General features: G+C 36.7%; 2 protein-coding genes across 5 annotated transcripts in view; one reads left to right on the top strand and one right to left on the bottom strand.

The window, feature by feature from the left end:
- Nucleotides 1–576: 576 nt before the first annotated feature.
- Nucleotides 577–17,307, top strand: LOC141611789 (uncharacterized). 2 transcript variants are annotated; one of them, XM_074430424.1, is made up of 28 exons: nucleotides 577–1,111; nucleotides 2,609–2,693; nucleotides 3,665–3,740; nucleotides 4,083–4,147; nucleotides 4,229–4,273; nucleotides 4,360–4,460; nucleotides 4,570–4,711; nucleotides 5,158–5,219; nucleotides 5,289–5,362; nucleotides 5,607–5,677; nucleotides 7,063–7,150; nucleotides 7,222–7,294; nucleotides 7,380–7,475; nucleotides 8,434–8,542; nucleotides 9,214–9,307; nucleotides 9,420–9,503; nucleotides 9,582–9,738; nucleotides 9,919–10,109; nucleotides 11,279–11,323; nucleotides 11,483–11,511; nucleotides 11,600–11,721; nucleotides 12,867–12,914; nucleotides 14,518–14,642; nucleotides 14,734–15,020; nucleotides 15,305–16,229; nucleotides 16,383–16,439; nucleotides 16,989–17,108; nucleotides 17,186–17,307. In XM_074430424.1, exons 1-28 carry the CDS (start codon nucleotides 736–738, stop codon nucleotides 17,222–17,224), a joined length of 3,786 nt encoding a protein of 1,261 aa, XP_074286525.1. In that variant the 5' UTR covers nucleotides 577–735; the 3' UTR covers nucleotides 17,225–17,307. The 2 variants fall into 2 exon arrangements, with proteins under 2 accessions (XP_074286525.1, XP_074286532.1); XM_074430431.1 differs by lacking the exon at nucleotides 577–1,111 and adding an exon at nucleotides 2,345–2,449.
- A 1,789-nt stretch (nucleotides 17,308–19,096) lies between these two features.
- The window catches only part of LOC141611738 (high mobility group B protein 3-like), a 30,240-nt gene continuing 28,797 nt past the window's right edge, over nucleotides 19,097–20,539 (bottom strand). For 2 of the 3 annotated variants that reach the window (XM_074430398.1, XM_074430390.1), the window contains exons 3-8: nucleotides 20,198–20,293; nucleotides 20,038–20,095; nucleotides 19,894–19,938; nucleotides 19,718–19,798; nucleotides 19,520–19,612; nucleotides 19,097–19,398 (exon numbers count right to left, since the gene is read on the bottom strand). In XM_074430398.1, the coding sequence (XP_074286499.1) occupies nucleotides 19,378–19,398; nucleotides 19,520–19,612; nucleotides 19,718–19,798; nucleotides 19,894–19,938; nucleotides 20,038–20,095; nucleotides 20,198–20,293 (394 nt within the window). In that variant the 3' untranslated portion in view covers nucleotides 19,097–19,377. The remainder of the gene's footprint in view (nucleotides 19,399–19,519; nucleotides 19,613–19,717; nucleotides 19,799–19,893; nucleotides 19,939–20,037; nucleotides 20,096–20,197; nucleotides 20,294–20,539) is intronic. The other variant, XM_074430363.1, reaches the window with a different exon arrangement.

Here is a 20,539-nt window from a genome sequence, read left to right as displayed (position 1 = left end):
GTAGATTCACCACTATTTTGATGTCGATAAAATTCAAATCATATCAACTATTATTCGACATTTCTAATAATTATTTATTACGGTGGATGTTATACTATTATCCTCTTTATCATTTTTATTTTGAGTTTCTATTAAAAGTATTTTAATCGTAGATAATCAAATGTTTGACACTAATCGAGCGGGAGTATATTTCACCCCGGTACATAGATTGTACATCAGAGGTAATACATCTTGATTTTTTACTTTCTGAGTTTTATGATAAATTTTTTGAATTTTATTTTAAAAAATATGAGTTTTTAGTATAAAGTTTTTGAGCTCATCCATTTAAACATTAAGCGAAAAAAATACAACATTGCTCAAAAACTATACTTCTAAATTCAATTAAATTTGAGTTTTGCCATCAAAAAATTATTATAGACCTTATAAATTTTAAATGCTCAAAAAAAATACATATAAACTCAAAAACTAAAAAGATATAAGGTATTACATCCGATGCGTAATCATTTTTCTCTATTTCACCCCCCTCCGTCCTAGCCGGGTTTAATTCGGCGAGACGTCCACAACAAGCTTGCAAGATATTGGCGCCACAATTAACCCAACTTCACCCTTTTAATCAATTTCAAACCCTAATCTTCCATTTCCCGCCTAATCACCTTTCCCTTCTTCCCCCATTTTCCCCAACCAACCCTCCATTTCTCCACACCTCCCAACCCTCCATCAACCTGAAATTCCAAAATGGGTCGAAAACCGATCTCGCAACCGCAACCGCAACCTCAACCGGACAATCCAAACACGAAACCGAGTCCGAAAGTGTACCACATCGGAGGAATACCGGTGGAGTTTCCATACAAGCCGTACGGGACTCAATTAGCCTTCATGGGTCGGGTCATATCTACACTTGACCGGGCCAGCCGTGACGGTCACTGCCACGCGCTTCTTGAGTCGCCTACTGGTACTGGAAAGTCTCTTTCTCTACTTTGTTCCGCGCTCGCGTGGCAGCGACACCGGAAGGATAATCCGGTGTCGTCGTTGTCGAAACCTGATCCTAGAGCTTTGGTTGATCCGATTAATCATGGTGGTGGATTTATTGCTGAGGATTCCCAGCTTTCTGGTTTGTAATTGCAAACCCTAATTTTTATGATTATTTTTGTAATTGCTGATTGTTTGTGTGCAAATTTGGGGTCTTTTTTATGCTATTAATTAAAATAATGGAGCAATGCAATTATTCAGTGACTGTTTTAAAGGATGATTTATGTTGATCAAGCCTCTAGGTAGTGGTAGTAGTTCTTGCTCTAAGCATTTTGGTTGCATGCTATGAAATATCCGTCTTTGTAGTTCCGTTGATAGATTAAGGCGGGATGAAAGGAATTGTGCTTCCAAGTTTTGGGTTTTAGTGATTCGGAAGAGGTATATGTTTCGAGTTTATTTGGTTGGAGTTATGATTGGTGGTGCGGTTTTTTGGCGTGCATTTTGACGGTTTTCAGTTCCCCGTCTTGTTTTCTTTATTGCTGACCCCTAACTTGAGTAATTTGTCGAAGAAATTTGGAATTAGGATTGATGGTGTGACCAGTGGAATGGAAGAGGTTTACTTGCATTTTGTGGAGTTGTTGATTTTGTGCTTGATTTATATATTATCATTTTGATAGGCGGGTTTTTAAATCAGAGATCTTTTGCATAGAAATTTAGCTTCTTTTTTACGGTCTAAATAAAATAAATGGCAGAATGAGTTTTAATGTTTGTAAGCATATTCGTCGCATGATATGTACTGTTGTTTATGATGTAGCTGCTCCAAGGTGGGATTTAGTCATCCTGATGGACTTATCTATTTTCAGTTTATTTTTACTTGTGGCAGGATTGAAGAAGTTTTGCGTCCAAATTTAGGCTTTTACTGATCTAGAAGGGGGTATATGTGCATTTAGGGTTTTTGTTTGTGATCCAAAGTTACATATAAGTAAATAACTTTAGAAACCAATAATTTTGATATGTTTTGGGCCAAAATATGACCTTAAGAAGGCCAAAGAGGGTAAAATGCAGCAATAAAACCCCGGTATCTCATAGGCTCTTTCCTATGCCGTACTAAGAGAGTGCAACTATACACAATCTTAGCGGTTTACTAAAAATTTGAAAGCGTGAATAAAGTTTATTACTGCGTGTGAAGAACATCATGTCGAGTATTGCAATGATTGACTACTATTTTATAATATAAGAAGCGTAACCGTATTGATGAGCCATTTTTGCTCAATGCCATCATATATTTCAATTTCCAAACCCCATGAATGATTCTGGGATTATTTGACTTCACATATATAGAAAATGAAAAGGATATGCCATGCACACAAAAATGCTTATTAAGTTTGCGATTTATTAAGTGGATTTTTTTTATGAATTTTCTGAGACATATTTGTCTGGTTCGAGAAATACACTTTATTAATTAAGTGGTTGTGTTAAGGTCTGTCGGTTTGACTCTTTGAATATATCAGCACTCCCATTAGAGCCCGTGGCCTTTTTTAGATATGTTGTTTATGAACTTGACGATCATGTATGTTATCCTTTGTGAAGCAGGAGTGCAGATTTTGACATGTTAGGTTGCCATTTTTTGTTGTTGCAGAGACTCTTACACCAGATGCATCTCCGTCTTCAACAAATGACAAAGGTCAAAAGAAGAAAGTGGTGCCTACTATTTTTTATGCTTCGTAAGTGCTGAAGTTCTTTGGCTTTGAATTTCATAGGGCAGCCGACTGTCATTTTGCTCTATTTGCTATTTACCACCAAATAGATAAAGTGAATTCCACTTTAATGCTTATATATCCAACACTATTTGTTTTTACTTCACCAAAATGGTGATGAACGGTAATTCTCAGATTCTCACATAATCAAGACTTCTTAACTATCTTCCTAAGTTTTATCTTTAGCAACTGCGGTTGTTGGTTATTTGGTTTATATTCCTTTGCCAGTCTTGGCAGAATAGTCTCTTGATAACATTGATTGCTGCATCAAGAGGCCAATGGTTCTAATATTTCAGATGTTGGTGTGTCAGCCAATCTTTCTTTCCTCATTGAATTGCGTGTTTAGTTTAACCATCCTCTACTGTACCTCGTGGGTCATCAAAGAGTTGACTGATGTCCCTTGTTTTGTTGTCATTTTTAACAACAATCAGACTACTGGTTAACCTGTAACTTGTTATATGGATAGTGAGTTTAGCATGCCATAATGTCTGCACACTTTTTCATGGGCCTATTTATTATTCTGTAAGACACCTTTAAGCTTTCTCTGAATAGCCTACAGAGAAAGAAGTGGCCCTAAATTGAAGAATAAAATGTAACTATATTGAAAGTATCTAGTCTGAGCAGATGGACACCCGTACATTTTTTTCATCGACCAATTAGTTGTTGCCAGAACTTGTTCATAATGATTGAATACTAGAGGCTAACAAGTTGCAAAGCTAACTACCGACAGCCTATTCTGAAGAAAAAATATATGTTGAAGTAAACAAGAAAGATCGATGTCCGTTCAAGTAAAGGATGTAAACATTTGCTTACTCTGAACTTGCTTCCCAGTTCCCTGTATCTTCATCAAAGTTACAGCTTTGGATCTACAAGAACACCCATATCAGTTTATTCAACTAAACTCTAAATATCTGTATCTGCCGTCTTTTTTCTGGCAGGAGGACTCATTCTCAGATCTCTCAAGTGATACGTGAGTACCGGAAGACTACTTACAGAGTCCCAATGGCTGTTTTGGTAGGTTGAATTCCAAAAATTCATTTTGTTACGCCTAGTTCTCATTGAATATGGCTTTCGCCATTACATTGAACACTGAACATTGGCTAATTTCATCTTGCCTTCTCCTTATTATCATTGCCATATTTGTCTCAGATTGCAAGTTGATCTACTTTCTAGTTCGTTTTTTCGTTAACATGAAAGTTTTTTCATATGTGTGTGTGTGCGTGTGTGCGTGTGTGTGTGTGTGTGTATCCTGAGTTTTTTAGATCTTGTTTGTTTTGCATTAAAGAGAAAAGTTGTGCTTTAATTCGAAAATTGAAATTACTGTGCTTGCTTCATCTTTAACTATTGTCTTTCCAGGCGTCAAGGAAACATTATTGCACAAATGCAAGTGTACGCAAAACTGAAAATATAGATGAAGAATGGTGAAATTTCTTTAACCTAAACCGCTGGTACTTTTGCAATCAATAGTTTTTTATTCTAAGGAGTTCTGCAATTATTTTCAGCAAATTACTTCTTGAGGATAAGGAAAATGGATGTCCACATTTCAAGTAAGTTGGTCAGCCTGGATCATTTATTTTGTTTTGTCTCTCTTTATTAGTATTAGCTTTATCTTGATTTCTTCACTTCAATCCAGAAATGCACACAAAGTAAAATGTCATCCGTCTGTTCAGAAAGGAGGTTGCAATGAAGCCCATGATATTGAAGATCTTGTAAAAGTTGGGAAGACAGTAAAAGGCTAGTCCATTAGTGATCCTGTTGTTTTATGCTGTCCTGATTGCTTACACTTTTATCAAAGATACTTGTGTCAAACTGAAAAATTAGTGCTATGTCTCGGCTTTTTCAGGTTGCTCATATTTCGCAGCACGATCAATGGCTGATGATGCACATATCGTATTTTGTCCATATAGTTATATCATTAATCCAGTTATTCGGAGAGCAATGGAAGTGGATATTAAGGGAGCTGTTCTCATTCTTGATGAAGCACAGTACGTCTCATATTTCCTAATCAGCTATCCTTTCTGGTCTACTGTTGTACATTTCTGAATATGTATCTTGTGTCTTTCAAGTTGAAGTTGACAAAATGTGAGTCAGTCCATGTTAAGGTTTAGTTTTTTTGGGAGGTGAAGGTGATGTAATTGCTCCCGATCTTTCAACCTGTTGAAGAATGAAGTCACTAACAGAAAAATCCGTCAATATGGAAATGAAAGATCTAAAAGCCCTGTGGAGTTTTTACCGCATGTGTTTTGCCATATTTCACTTGTTATCACCTTATTTGCACCGTTTTTAATGGTTTCAGCGTGGCAAGTTAGCATATGTCAGGAAGATTTGAAGGCAATGTTATTCTGGGTATAGACCATTTAGTAGAGACTAGAGAGTGTTACCAACTTAGATTATTTGAGCCGTAATCAATGTATTTGCTGACATTTGACAGTAATATAGAGGACATGTCGCGTGACGCTGGTAGTGTGGATGTTGATGAAGATGCTTTTCAAAGTAAGTACATCAGAATTAGATATTATTTATTTTCATAACGAAGTGTTCTTATGCTTGCATACATGATAGAACTGCAGATGGAGCTAGGCCAACTCTGTGGATCGGATGCATTGATTTATCAACCTTTGTTTGAGATGGTGCAGGTGATTTATTTATTTATTTATTTATTTTTCACATAAGCAGGCGTTTGTTTTGTCTATGAGTCTAGATGAGTTGGTCCTCCTCAACAATCTCTGAAATCGGCTCAGTCAAAGCTCATCTCAAACGCAGTTAAACCGTGACACCGTGCTGAGCTTCGATGGGCTTAGTTATACCTCTAGTTTTGTTGTATTGCACTTGACTACTCAATCACCATTCTCTATTAATGACATGAGCTGAATTTTGAAGGGTATCATAACCTGGATGTACAACCGAAAAGATTCCTTAGAAAAGCGTGAGTTTCAGCACTATTTTTCATGGTGAGTACGTTCTTTTGACCAAGTACCCTGGCATTATTTTCAGTTTTTGCTTTAATTGTTGTTGGCCGTTTCGCTGATTTAGTTTTTGAGTCACTGAAAACAGTTCTTTTTAGTTTGATGTTTGTTAAATGGTGGGTAAATAAGGGTGATCTTGACTTATTAAGTTATGATTTATGGTTCCCCTCTAAACAATGCTTGAATTTTCTAATCCCTCATTCGATAGTCAGTGTTCTACTTTATTTGGTATAACTCAGTTGACTATTTGATCAACATTTCACCCATCGTGTTTTCCATGCTTCACCTGTTAGTTTGCTTATAATATTTGAGGTAACTAGTCCTCTAGTCTTCACGATTTTCTCAGCGTTCACCTTTTTATGTAAATAACAGCGATTCTTTCTAACTTAATGTCATTTATTTAAGTATAGATTATAATCTATCCTTTCTGATTGGTCACCAAAAAGAGAGGTAAAGGAAAGGGATGCTGAAGACAAAGGGTTGGGGGTAGGAGGGGATAGGAGAAAGAAAAGTCGAAACACTATTTGGATAAGCTCAACGTAGTAGAGAGATGTTATAAGGAGGTTGAAGAAAGATATTCCTTCACATCTACTGTATGGAACCTTAACAACCAACAATGAATGACGCTGACCACTGGATACACATGGACTATATTGATGAAATTTTGGTGATTACATAGCTTAATGACAAGAAAGAAGACCCTTTATATGAGTTTAACATCTGCGGTTGTCCATACCATTTAGATGAAACATTATAAACTATTAATAGTCTTCATAGGCCCAAGTTTCAGCTCAAAAGACTGCTTATGCTTCTGTCACGTGCATTGCTTTAAGCGAAGCTGAAAACTTTAGCATGTGTAAAAGCTTGGTTAAATAAAATTGTACCTCTTCCCTCAAAAAAATAAAATTGTACCTCAGAGCTATTTTTTTTAGGCTATAAACTTCATGTTAGGATATTATTATTGGCTATTTAAATTGATCAAAGTGAGTGTTGACTTGTTTTTCTTGTGTACATGAATGCTGTTGCATATATGTTTATCATGGGCTTGTGGCCATATACTCATCAGCATTGAACCTATTTTGCTACATCTGTGGTAAACTGTTAAGCTTTGACTTACTTTCCTCTTGTTCAAGCTAGAATTTAATGATCCAAAACTTTATCCTCCCCACTTCTGCTCACTTTGGCTTTGTGCTGTGAGGTGACAGTCACAGCTCTTAAACAGTAGTAACGGACTGACTGGGTTCTTCATATTAACATACGTTCTGGCAGTATTATCTCTCTCTTACGTTTTAATTTGGTATAGGTTTACCTATTCAGGTATCAAGTTGTTCTTTTGATTTTGATTTTGATTGTATGTATTGTAATCTTAGTTGGACAGGTGATAAAGCTCTAAGGGAGCTTCAGGAAGCAAACATATCACAACAGTGTTTCCCTATTCTGCAAGAGTGTGCCGTTAAGGTACTTGTATCTTCTAAGTTTTCAGGTCTGCCTTGTTATAAGGCATTCTTACATCTTCCCTTTTTGGTCAGGCCATAAAAGCTGCATCAGACAGCGAGTCAGGCATGCCTCATTTAAGTGGCATGGCAGCAATCACTTTGGAAGGTAATTGCTTTCCATGTAATAGTTTGAGTTTTTTGGCCGAATTGTCAGCTTAGCTCCTCTTATGTCATTGCTGTTCTTATTGCAGGCATTTTCTGCTCACTAAGTTATTTTTTCAAGGGAAATGGGATTCATTCACATGATTACCAACTGGTTGTGCAACGATTTATGAAAAAACCCACTGGTGAGTTTGCAAATATGCTGTTCTGTATGTATAAATGTACAGTTGAAGGTGTTTGATTTTTTGAAGCGTGATTACTTTTGCCATTCCTTCAAGTCTTCAACCCATGTGTCCTGGTATACGGACACCAACCTCATTGTTTATGATTTTCTTATTTATGAATGTCTATGAATATCTACTCTTGAGTAATATCTTTTTTCAAGTAGTTATATTCAAATAAGTGATTTTTCCTTTGCCTTTTAAATGTAGCAAGCAAACCTGCTCTTTCTGCTTTTATTCAACATTATGTGTCAGATGAGATGAACCTACTTTGTTACTTCCTCCATTGCAGAGATACCTTCCCTTTTCAGTTTAACGCAATATTTAAGAAGCATCAACCAAATTATGCTAATGCAAATAGTCCTTTTGAAAGATAAACAAACACAACAATAACATTCCCCAGTGCCTCAATTGGGGGTGGGGGAGGCCGGATGTATGCAGCCTTACCCTTGTGTTAGCAACACAAAGAGTCTGTTTCCTAATGGTCCAAGATGAAAATTGCGTCGAGAATTGCATCGGATGACCCCTACTTCACAAGGGAGAGAAGTGCAATCACTCCATTTTGATTTATTCCATAATTCTGAATCAAAGAGTAACTAATCTTTGGCTCCATTGGAAATATGGAAATAAAAAACAAAAAATTACTAAAATATCATTGCAAGGGTTCGATGAGATTATTGAGGACAACAAAGTAAAATTCCAAATAATTGGAGACTCCACGAAGGAAATGACGGGTAGTATTGTCTTTTGGTTCAACCCAATATGAAAAATTAAAAGGTGTTTCTGAATCGGAGGAACTATTGGTTAACTTATAATCTTCATCTACTCTCTGTACACTTTCGACTTTATAACTCAAATATATTACCATATTATGTTACCGTAGTCTGTCAATTGATAGGTTAATGCTATCGCTATACTGCAGCAAACACGTTGGGTGGCTGGACACTTTCCTTCAGTTTGTGGTGCTTGAGCCCAGCTGTTATATTCAGAGATATTTCTGAGCTGTCAATGTCAGTAATCTTAACATCTGGGTAGGTAAATGCTTGTACATGAGGTTAATCTTTGATTGGCTCTTTAATTTCTTTAGCTTCCTTCCTGTAGTAATAGTAGTCGACAGACGATCAGTTCCTCTACTTGATTGTAGTTTCCAATGATCAATGATGCTTAGTGTTGATGAATTGTGCTTAGTCTATCAGAGTATGTCTATTCTTAGTTGAACTAGCGAATCATTATTATTTGGTGTTAGGGTTTTATAGTTAGATGAATCAACTGTTAAGGTTTCTATTTTGTTGTGAAGTAGCCTATAATTGCTGCGTTTTTGTTGGAGAAACAGCCCAGCCATTTGCTGTTGTGACATAAGTGAGTAAAACAGTTTTAACTTATTTCACCCTCCCTAACCTTGCCCGTCAAAGAGGATAGTTTTTTTTTTTTCAGAAGCATTTGGACCGCTTTTTTACCTTTTTTTTTGGTCCGTGTACTCAGATGCAGCTCTGCTAGTTCATCAAGTCTTGTAATATTAGAACGGAAGCCATAGTGTCAATAGTATTTATTAAAGCAAAGACCACATGCCATTGAATTTATTTTTATCTGTATTGGCATGTTTTCTAGTCTTGAATTTTGATATGGTATTAGCCCGTAATTTTTAAGACTTCAGTTATTGAAGGATACTAATTCTTTTATGTTTCTCCATTTTTCTTATCAGGACCCTTTCGCCAATGCATTCGTTTTCATCGGAACTTGGCATCCCTTTTGGTACGCAACTAGAGGCTCCTCATGTAATTGATGTTGAATCTCAGGTAGAGATATATTTTTTTTTTTTGTAGTTGCATGAGGCTCCATTTTCTACCTATACTGGCTTGTAATCTTGTATCTTATGGAGTATAAGCTAACAGCGATAATTTTATACAGGTTTGGGCATCAGTAATTTCGACAGGTCCACGTGACTATCCCTTGAATGCCAGTTATAGAACAGCTGATGTATTTGCCTTTCAGGTACTTGAAGCCTCCGCCCCCAAAAAACATTTTAATGCAATATATAATGGCTGACTCTCCATGTAAACTATTTTGAAGGACGCGGTTGGGAAATCATTGGAGGAGCTGTTCAGTGTTATCCCTGGTGGCTCACTTGTGTTTTTCCCAAGTTATAAGCTGATGGATAAACTATGTAAAAGGTGGCATGAGACCGGGCAGTGGTCTCGGCTTAATGCAAGAAAGCCCCTATATGTTGGTAAGATAGTGTGCATTTCGATTTGATAGGAGGTGCCAACTTATTGAGCATGAGGCTTCTCCCCTTAATTTAATTATATGTATATAACTATATATATACTGTCTTACAATCTGGATGTTTTTCTCAAAAATGTTTACAAAGTGATAATGTTCCAAAATTTTGATATTCTGTGCTTTGCAGAACCCAGAGGAGGAAGTCAGGAGGATTTAGAGACTGAACTTAAAGGTTATTACAGTTCAATTCGTGGAGTAAATAAGCCAACTCTCGGAAAGAGGAAAAAAGCCAAAAAAGTAGATCCCAATTGCTGTAAAGACACCGACTCACAAGATATGTGCGGAGGAGCCGCATTTCTTGCAGTTTGCCGAGGGAAGGTGTGAAACTACCGTTTCCTAATGCATACTCATTTAGTTGTTCTCAACCTCATTTTCCTATTTCCTTTACTTGGCATTACATTTTTAATAGTGGACTTTCTAGTAACTGCAGTTCATACAAGCTACATTTAACCTGGTCTAGACCTGCTTAGATTGATTATGCTTTTTGCTTAGAGTGGTAACTAAGACCTGGAAAGGTTAAATGCTTACAAAGGTCAAAATGTAAGCTAAATAGCTTAGTAAGCACCTTAGCTGAGCTTTTTTTTTTTTTTTTTTTTTTTTTTTTTTTTAATTCTGTAATCATCTTCAGAACTTTTTGGGCTGGTTACTTTGCTGATCATGCGTCCAAAGAGTTGGTGATCTCATTATGTTGTTGCTTTAATGATTTTTTTTTTTTACTCAAACGACAGAACAAGGGGCCTCCTAGTGTCCTATCCCCGAAATTAGCAGTTGCTCAAATGGCTAAATTCCATTGAAGACAACCTTTAGTTAGTTTATTCTTTCTAATGATGGCATATTTATATCGAAAGTGAGCTTTGTGGAAGCAACCTCTATCTCTTTAGGTTTTACTTTGTATCACATATCTACAGAATTTCAGCTACAAGTGTATCTTTTGAGGTCAAGTTCTATAGTTTTTTCCTGTCATACTCATGCACACACAATATGGGCTCTTCCATAATAATAAAGTGCTCCTACTACGTTATGTAATGGAATTCCAAGCCGTTACATTTTTTTCCTGATGTGTCACACCTGGAGAAAAGCGTGGATAATTTCAGTTCAACCACTATATGTCGTATCCTTTTTTTTGCAAAAATATTGGGAAACTTGTGTATTTGCAAATGATGAATGAATCTGTAAACATACAAGTCATAAAAGAGAGACGATAGACTACAGACTACAGTTATAGAATAGTATCAACTTAAAATTCATATCTTGAGATTAAGCAAAAATTTAACGCATCTGATAAACAGTTTTGAAACCCGTTGGTTACCTATGTGACATTCCAACACAGATTTTGCAACCACTTCTGCAATTACAACTGATACCGCATTTTTATATCATGGGCTCTCCACTCTCGTCACAATTGCATGCTTGCTTTTTCGCAATATCTATTGATCATTTAGTCATTTAATACCATAAATAACTGGATTTTGAATTTGTGTTTACAGGTTTCTGAGGGAATCGACTTTTCAGATGAAAATGCCCGTGCAGTAGTATCCTTTTGGGGCGTTCTATATTTTTATATAGTGATGATCTTAGTCACACTTTTAACTATTTTAGCTCATCTATGTTAAATAGCAGCAGTTAATACTTTTTGTGATTAAAGAAAATATTGCTCATTTTAAGAATGTTAGTTTCTTAACCAGTTTCAGATAATAGTCGGTATTCCCTTTCCGAACATGTAAGTATTGTCCATTTCCTATATCTTTATTAAATTGAACTGCTATATGTAGCTCTTGGATGACATCTTCAATTGGATATCCTTGCAGAAACGATTTGCATGTTGCAGAGAAAAAGAAATATAATGATATGTACAAACTTGCCAAGAATCTTCTTAGTGGGAGTGAGTGGTATTGCCACCAAGCCTTTCGAGCACTAAATCAGGCTGCAGGTATGTATTCACACCATTGTTTTTCACGAGTAATATCTTAGCGACTTTCCTTTTTCACTCTGCATATTTTGGATTCTTGATAATGTCTATATGAACTAATTATGAACAACTCTTTAGTTTGTATGCCTTATAGTAATGATGCCCATTCTGAATTGTAATGATTTGAATGATGGAACTGCATTTCGTTTTTGGTGCTCATTGAGTTCTTGCTTGGTGGACTTTGTGTTTTACTTGTTTTAGGAGTTGTACAGAAGGCGCTTTCTCAGACTGTTCTTTTCCAAATTTTGCTATAAACTTATACCTGACATTTTCTTACTCTTTAGTGTCGCTTTCTCATTGTCTTCAAAAGCATTACCGAAGACTTTCGGCAGTGCACTGCTTTATTTTCTTTTCCTCTGTAAAGAGATTCTCTATAACCTGCATGAAATTATATATTTACTGAAGATGATTTTTAGAAATTCTGAAGACATGAAAATTTGACAACCAACCATGGTATGATATTGATCTATAAATCAGTTCCTCCAACTAGAAATTATTCCCCATTTGATATCAGCAAAGGGACACCTTAATCTACAATTTTGCATGGCATCTTATTGCACCATCTGGAAATGGTGATGCTTAAACAAATTCGTCCACACAATATGTTGTAAAAAGTGTGCTATTTGCATTTTTATATAAAATAATGTTCGCCATGCAATGCCTCTTAATCCATGGGATCACAATGCCTTGTTGTCATCCCATGGAATCACAATTCACGTCTTATGTCTACCAAGTTTGGGAAGAAGTAGAAAGATAACTGTCAAAGTGATGCTCAAAGCATGGTATTTAAATTGTGTGCTTGTGAACTAAGGTGGCATGCTTTGGTGCGTACAAATATCGGCCATGTATCACCTGCGGTAGTCAACTATTAGTTGTTTTTTTGTCTTTTTGACAGGTTATTTACATGATAGAAAATTTTGATGTAGGAAGCTTAAAATCATTTTCATCTTGGTCAGTATGTGCGTATTGTCTGACATTTAAAAGTTTAATACCGTGCCCAAAAGCCTTTTGCATTGTCCCATAAAAAATGTGTTTGCCTCTTGGTTATCTGTTTTTATTGATTTATTAGGATACCATATTAAATTGTTTGATATTCATGGTGACAGGTAGATGTATACGTCATAGCAGTGACTATGGGGCCGTCATCTTCTTAGGTAATCAGAAATATCCTTTCTCATTATTTATGGAGTGCTAACTGTTCAGTGCCATTGTTAATGGTTTTAAAGTGTGAAATCACAAAAACGAGTCTGGGTCGCACCCACAAGGAGGAGAGAGAGTCCACTGCATAAGCTCAAGGAGGTTCCATCGTAATACCAATTGGCGATAAGGAGGAATAGCCCCTTTGGTTTGTAAACTAGTGAACTCCGTCCTGATGGACACTCACATGTGGGTAAACCAGAAATAGGAACTCGTAACAATAAGCTAAAAGAATAATTAGTATGTCTAATTTTTGCTTTATATTTCGCATACCTGACTACCTGATCAACACCGTAAAATGTGTGTCTTCAAATGATGAACTAATCTCTCTATTACAATAATTATGCGCTCTCTCAGTCTATAGTAAGTTCAGTGGATCACGCTTTATGCATCCATTTTTGACAGCTGACACACCAGGAAAATATCTAAATATAAGCTATCATACGCTTACTTAAAAAGCCCTCGTTTAGCACAACCACTAAAAATACTAGGGTACCTGACTGCCTGAGGCACACTGCTATGCCGTTTCTTTATATTCTCTTTGTTTTCTTTTACCCAATCTATTCCTTTTCGCTTTATGGTGTAACTTTCACTTCCTGCATGTTGTCTCTTGTTTGAAAGCTAGATAGGTATTGTTACACTAAAAATACTAAGATGTTCAATTTCGTACTGCAGCTGCCAAAAGTTTCATTAGCCTATTCAACCCAGAAGTGACTATTTTTATTTTCGCATGAAAGCATATTTATCTCTTATTCATGAGCGCTACGAAACTCTTCAAAATAGTGCTAAAGGTGGCTTTGAAGATTGTTATATCATATGGGTATATCCTTGTAAAGCACGTGTTCTTTCTCTTGTTTCCCTTTAAATGTGTTAAGATGCAAGCTTACTCTGTTAGTAATGTCATTGGACTTCACTCCTATATCTTTGTTTAAATAAACTCTCTCCGAGTGCGCTTATGCGGAAGGCTCAAGGTATTTAGGTGCACCTCATGCTTAAGGTGCAACTAGCAAGACACGGTGTTACACAATGGTCCATTATTTTTTTCTCGTCGGGTTTTGAATGCCATCTTTAGAATTCACAGAGGAGGAATTACTACCCAAACATTTATTTTAAAAATACATAACTGTTGGCAAAAAAAAAAACATTGTGTATAAGGCACTCTCTTTCATTTTTATTGACCTAAGAACCAAAAAAATACTGAGCTTCCAAGATTATTACTTCTTCGTCTTGGTATTACATAGCTTCTAAAAGAATGTAATCAGGTAGTTTCCTTTTGTTGTTCGGGCACAAGAAAGATGATCACGCCCAAAACTGGGATACAGCGTTTGACCAGCTAAGTAGCCCACCATGATAAACTATTGCTACCATATGTTATTTGTGTTTTGAGGGCTTGTTTAACTGTCGACATCAAGAATTCCCACTTCACCGACTGCTACTCACACTACATGTGATAGACCCAGATGACACCTCCTGATTCCTAATTTTGTAGAATTCTGGTACTTACAAACAACTCCTCTTACAATGTAAGTATTTGAAACCCAATATTCTTCTCCTATGCAGATGAACGATTCCGTGAGGAAAGAAATATGGTTCATATCTCAAAGTGGCTAAGGAAATCAGTCAGGACATATGATAATTTTGAGACATCAGTTGAAGAGCTGCAAACCTTCTTCAGTAAAATTAAGGTTTTACTGGACGCTCCATTTTAATGTTTTGGCATGTTTCCATGTGTTGTTCTTTTTGCTGTTTATCACTGCTAAATTTTGCAATTTTCAGGCCAGGATTGGAAATGCTAATTTGCTGCAAGAACCTGTACTAGATTCGGAAAATATTCCTCCTGATAATTTAGTCAAAAGATATCTGAAACAGGAGAGTCAGAAGCTGGCTAAATCTCAAGTTGGTGGAATGAGGACAATCTTGGGCAATATGCTGACTGCTAGACTTTCTCACTCAGTTGGACCTGAAAGCAGCTCAGAACTCCAGGAACCATCGTCAGTCCACCCGAAAGACATGGATAGCCAGAATGAGATTGCCACAAATTGTTATAGCAGGGAAGAGTTCAGGTGAAACTACGATGTCTTGGTTATTCATTTATATCTTCTGATTTAAGGCTTACCGAGTGGATGTTTAATTTTGTCGAGCAATCAAATTTTTAACTTCTCCCTTCAATTTATTTTTACTCACTAAAGATATTTGTTTGTTTGTATGGAGGCCACCTAACCATCCTCTGGTATGGTGGATCTCAGCACTAACCCGCTTGAGGTGCGGCTTTATACTGAGGTTGCTGACACGCCTTTTGGTCTGTGTCATTCTAGTGTGTGCACTTATATTCTCCTTCTATTTTCAGGTCCAGGGAAACTCCAGGAATGGCTGTGTTGGATCATGAGCTGGAACTTTCTGTTGTTCAAGAGACTCCTATAGGCAGAAACTGTGACATAGCTAGTCCTGAAGCATCCATGATCGATGACAATTCTCATTGCACCATAATTCAAAATTCAACAGAGTTTCTTCCAGTAAATTATACATCCTTGACGCATGGGCAGTCTGCTTCAGTAACGACATGCTCTGATATCACACCGGAAAGGAAAACTAGAGAACACACCAAAGGGTTAACAATGGAAAAGGAGTCATCTGTAAATTTGAGTGTTAATTCTCATGCCCAGAAAAGGAGAGCAGTAGTTAATCCACCAGGGATAAACTTGATGCAGGAAATGAAATTTGATATGGCGACTACAGAAGAAATTCAGGATAATAGATTGATGAAGTATTCATCTGAAAATGGCATTTCGAGTCAAAGAGCTAAATTATCTGAGTCAATGCATTTCTCAAAATGTGAACTTAGTCTTCTAGAACATTCTACGGCTAAGATTGGTGCTAGTTCTTTGTCTGCTGGCCTGCTTTTGGACCAGCGGTTACAAATTTCTTGTTCACTCTGCAGAAACTCTTTGGGCATTGGTGAAAACAATTCATATGTCAAGTGTTCCTCGATTTCGTTGTCAAAAAGGTTCTTGACTTCTCTTGCAGAATGTAAACTGCAACCATCTATGCAGTCGGCACCAACTGCTTTGCCAGTTCTGGTAGTTGACAATTTATCAGTTGATCCACGTGTATGCAATAGTAATAATAAAGATATTCCAGGACAGGGAATCTGGTCCCAAGAAGATGGCTGTGTGTACAATACAATCTTCTGCCCCTTCTGCTCCCCTCCTGGTCATTGTCTTGGAGTACAGATCATGGCTACAAACGCTTCAAATTTCCATCTTATCGACAAGGTAAAGATTTCAAACCTTTGATTGTCTGACTGGCTATAAGAAGCAATCACCATGATTTAAGCGTTCTGGAATCTGAATAGTATTCAGTCTCCCTCTTTTTTTGCTCTCTTATGTACCATCCTTTGAACGGTTTTCTTTTTACCATTTTTGCAGGTGCTCTTTTATTATGATCGTTTGTCATTCAACACTGCCAGAGGACAGGAAGGCAAGGTATATACTGATAACTGAATGTCTGAATCCGTCTCAATTACTTTTGTGTCAGCTGTTGTAACTTCCAAGACTGTAAAATGCAACATAAATTGTCATATGAAACACCGCATGATATGATTATTATGAGATTGACCCATATAATCGGAGTGCTTTTTCTTTAATTTGTTTTTTCGGTGGGTTAATGTGTATAGAGTAGGATTTAAAGTTAAATGGGTCCTCGCGCTTGATTAATATGCAATGAGTCTTGTATACAATAAAGCCAGTAACTTACCAAATGACAAACATGACATTAAATGGTTGGTTCTATACTAGTGTATCTGTATGCATACAAGTCTCTCATATGATTGGAGACTGATTAAAAACGTAATTGGCTATGTTCTAAAGTTCAACATGAAATAATGTGTTCTTTTGAAGCTGCTTACGTCTCCATAAGTTTGTGCGATGCAAAATCATGTATTTTATTCATCAATGATTTTCAATCTCTGTCTAAAATCTGTTCATTATTTGGGGAAAATGAAGGAAATTACTAACATCTGATGCTGCGTGTAGGATTTACCGATCAATAATGGCTCAAGCCCTACCCAGACTATCAATATAAATTCTATTGATAAATATGCATATCAATCTCCGCAGACCAATTCAGGAGGCTGGCGAACAACTAAATCAAAGGTGTGATTTGCTTTTCAAACTATTCAATCTTCAATTAATTCAATGTATGTTCAAAGTTAACTTTGTAAATCTGGCAGGCAAAACTACAAAAGAGGAGCTCCGTGTCCCAATTCTAAATGTAGATGGAACATTATATTTATGCTGCTTAACTGGATTGAATGCCCTTGAACCATCAAGATATATTGAGGGCATCGTCTATGGGTAATAGCCGGTGGCCTCATGCTATGCTTGTAGAACTAGTAGTGGCCTCATGCTATGCTTCTAGATGATGTTGAAGAGTGAAAGCTTGTTTCCTCCGGACTTGTTCGTGCTTTCAGACAGGCCAGTCTAACCCGTCAGTTACTCGGTACAAAATCAAAGCTTAATTGGGTTATGTCCTTTGCTAATGGAGAAGATTTCCACATTAGGGTGAATGTATAGTTTCTTTTTTAACAGTTAGTGATAGTATAGATTAAGTGCTGGTTTATCTATGGTTAAAACTATTGTTTTACATAATGTTGTTAGTTTCTGAAAGCTGTAATTCCTGAAACGATGTAAGTTTTACGGTATTATTCCCGTCATAATCTAACAGCAAAAATAACTTGTTTGTACATACTATCATTAGTAAGATTCATAGCCTATCTGAAATCCCAAGTAATTTAGGACAAATGGCTCGATATGAAGATGAAAATAACATAAAACACACATAAAATTAACAAATTTGATTGTTATCCTCTCATCTCTCTCAAAAAAAGAGGGAAAATGTTGTTACTTATACCACTCTAATTTAGACTTCTGCCCGTTGAGGAGTGGAAGTGGCTGTACCGTTGAGGAGTGGAAGTGGCTGTGGGAATGACATTGTTAAGTTTCGCTTGGCGAGTACGAATGCGAGTCTAGGGGTGTTAATGAATTGAGTCTGAGCTTGTCCTTGGTCGGCTTGTGCTCATAAAGTAAAACTCGAGCTCGATCTCGAGTTTACCCGAGCTTGAAAAAACCGTGCTCGTTAATCGTTATCAAGCTTGTGAGCTTTAATGCGAATTCAGGCTCAACTCAAGCCTATATATAATTTCTAAATTTTCGTTTTTTTTCAATATTCAAATATGGGAGAATCAATGACACATTTTTTTGTTATGTGTAATCGTGACAAGAAATTTTTATAAAATATGCGTAATATCTTATCTCATTACACAAGTTCGAGCCGCTCACGAGCTTTTCGAGCCGAACCAATGTTAGCTCGGCTTGACTTGTTAAGCTCAAACGAGCCGAGCTCTAATTGCTCGCGAGCTGTCTCGTCTCATTAACACCCTTAGATGTGAGGAAGTACACATCTACCCCTACCCGGTCCCGGTGACCTCCCTACATCTCTCAATTTCAATTTCAAATCTCGTTTTTTAATATAAGTTCAGTTTTTTTTTTCTATGCCTTGTAACGATCTAATTCTAATTCTGGACTTATTCTCATTGGTCGTAATAGTTTTGTGTTTTTGGATCGATAAATGGACAATTTCTTATATCACTCAATCATAGGATTTTTGTCAACAATCGAAGGAGCCAGCATTGGAAAAACAGAGGAGATATCCCTGAAGATTCCTGATTTTAACGTTTTATCATGGTTGTCATATACATTCACCCTAATGTGGGCGCAAGAATTTCTCAAAATATCAAGTCTATCTTCCATTTGAAATGGAAATGATTAAAACGGACGATCAATTTTAACTTTGTTTCAAAATGTTAGGCATTCACAAGCTATAATCTCATACGTGTCGATAACGATTTTCCATAATGAAAAGAACAAAGGCTTAATATTAGTATCGTAAGGCATGAAATTTTAGAAGGCGGCTCGAAAACACTCAGCCTAGTATAAAATTCTATGCAAACGACCAGAAAAATTCACCTGCCCCATTCTTCAATAGATCGATGTAATCCACTATCATCTAAATGAACACCACATTACCAATAAGTTGACAACGAATCAAAAAGATTGAGGCATCATCACAAAGAAAAACGGACGACTAAAAACAAATGGATTGAGGAACGACGACATAGAGAGTTAACAAAGGGAACTAGGCTATTAAAATTCCACTAAACAAAGCAACATTAATCATCATATTTAAGCTTAAAACAAGTAATTAGTACTCCGTAAATCACTACTAGTTCTACAAGCATGAGGTGGCCAACGGCTAAATTTAAGTCAAAATACGATAAGACTGATGATTTCTATGTTTGGAAAGCACTTTTTTACACTGCAAAGTGTCTATCCAACTTCATCTCTGTACCTTCAACAACAGTTCCTAGTCATCATCCTCGTCCTCCTGAACAATCAGATAACTTCCAATTAAACTCAATTGATCATATCGGAAAAACTGGACAGAAACACAATCCAATAGAGTATTATCCGAAAAGTTAGACTGAAACACGATCAAGTTCAATTACCTCGCCACTGTCGTCGTCATCATCATCCTCATCATTAACCTCAGACTTGGATTTGTCCGACTCCTCTTCAGGCTCTTCCTCCGGACCTCCAGCCTACAAATTTTAACAGATTATCAATGTCAATAGCGCCAATCATAAAAGTAATGAACACCTTGTGAGTTACAGTATTTAAATAACACACGGTTCCCAACAACGTACCAATTTCTTGTTGTAGGCAGTCATATTTTTCTCGTACTCAACCTTCCTTTTCTCTGCCTTTTGAACATAAGGCGCCTTATCCTATAAGTTGGAAAGAACAAACATCAGTATACAAGCGTTTTGGTTAAATGCCCCAACTTCTTACATCGAAATTAAGCAATAGCGACAGAACTTACAGCATCAGACAGTGACTTCCATTTCTCTCCACCAGCTTTCCCAACCTATAGATAGACGTTAAAATTACCAAGTTAAACAAAGCTACACTCGACATTGTTGAGATCAAATTCAAATCTGCAAACTCAAGCATAGACAGTGCTTACAATAGCAACAGATTTGTTGTTGGGGTGTTTCTGCTTGTACTGGACTCGGAAATCCTCCCTAATATAGACAAAACAACAATCATCAGAATCACAGCAAGGAAACTAAGCACATGACAGTTAACCAATAAGGAGAATAATTGACCAACAAAGCGAAGATTACATGAAAACAAAGAAGGCACTTGGTGGCCTCTTGGGCTTGTTAGGGTCCTTGGCTGGCTTCCCCTTCTTAGCAGCAGCACCTTTCTTAACAGCAAGCCTAACCAAAAAAATTCAAATCAATCGCTATACAAGATAACTTATGACCAAATATTTAATATAAAAAAAAGCATCATCACTAAAAGTCATAATATAACAATCATTCAAATTCATCACTACTACACTAATTGATTCACTACAATCTTCCAATTCATCAATTCGGCATACAAGATACTCCTATGTCAAATGTAAGATAAAAGTATCATGTGTGCCGAATCGATGAATTGATACCAAAAGCATACAAAAC

This window comes from Silene latifolia, chromosome 1 (genome assembly GCF_048544455.1).
Source record: "Silene latifolia isolate original U9 population chromosome 1, ASM4854445v1, whole genome shotgun sequence".
Taxonomy (NCBI): domain Eukaryota; kingdom Viridiplantae; phylum Streptophyta; class Magnoliopsida; order Caryophyllales; family Caryophyllaceae; genus Silene; species Silene latifolia.
The sequence above is the reverse complement of the archived record's forward strand: the minus strand, read 5'-3'. Positions and strand labels throughout refer to the sequence as shown.

Coding starts and splice junctions, on each gene's coding strand:
- LOC141611789 (XM_074430424.1), top strand. CDS start 736: ATGGGTCGAAAACCGATCTCGCAACCGCAACCGCAACCTCAACCGGAC. Junction 7,295..7,379: donor GGCAGCAATCACTTTGGAAG/GTAATTGCTTTC, acceptor TTCTTATTGCAG/GCATTTTCTGCTCACTAAGT. Junction 8,543..9,213: donor TCAGTAATCTTAACATCTGG/GTAGGTAAATGC, acceptor TTTTCTTATCAG/GACCCTTTCGCCAATGCATT.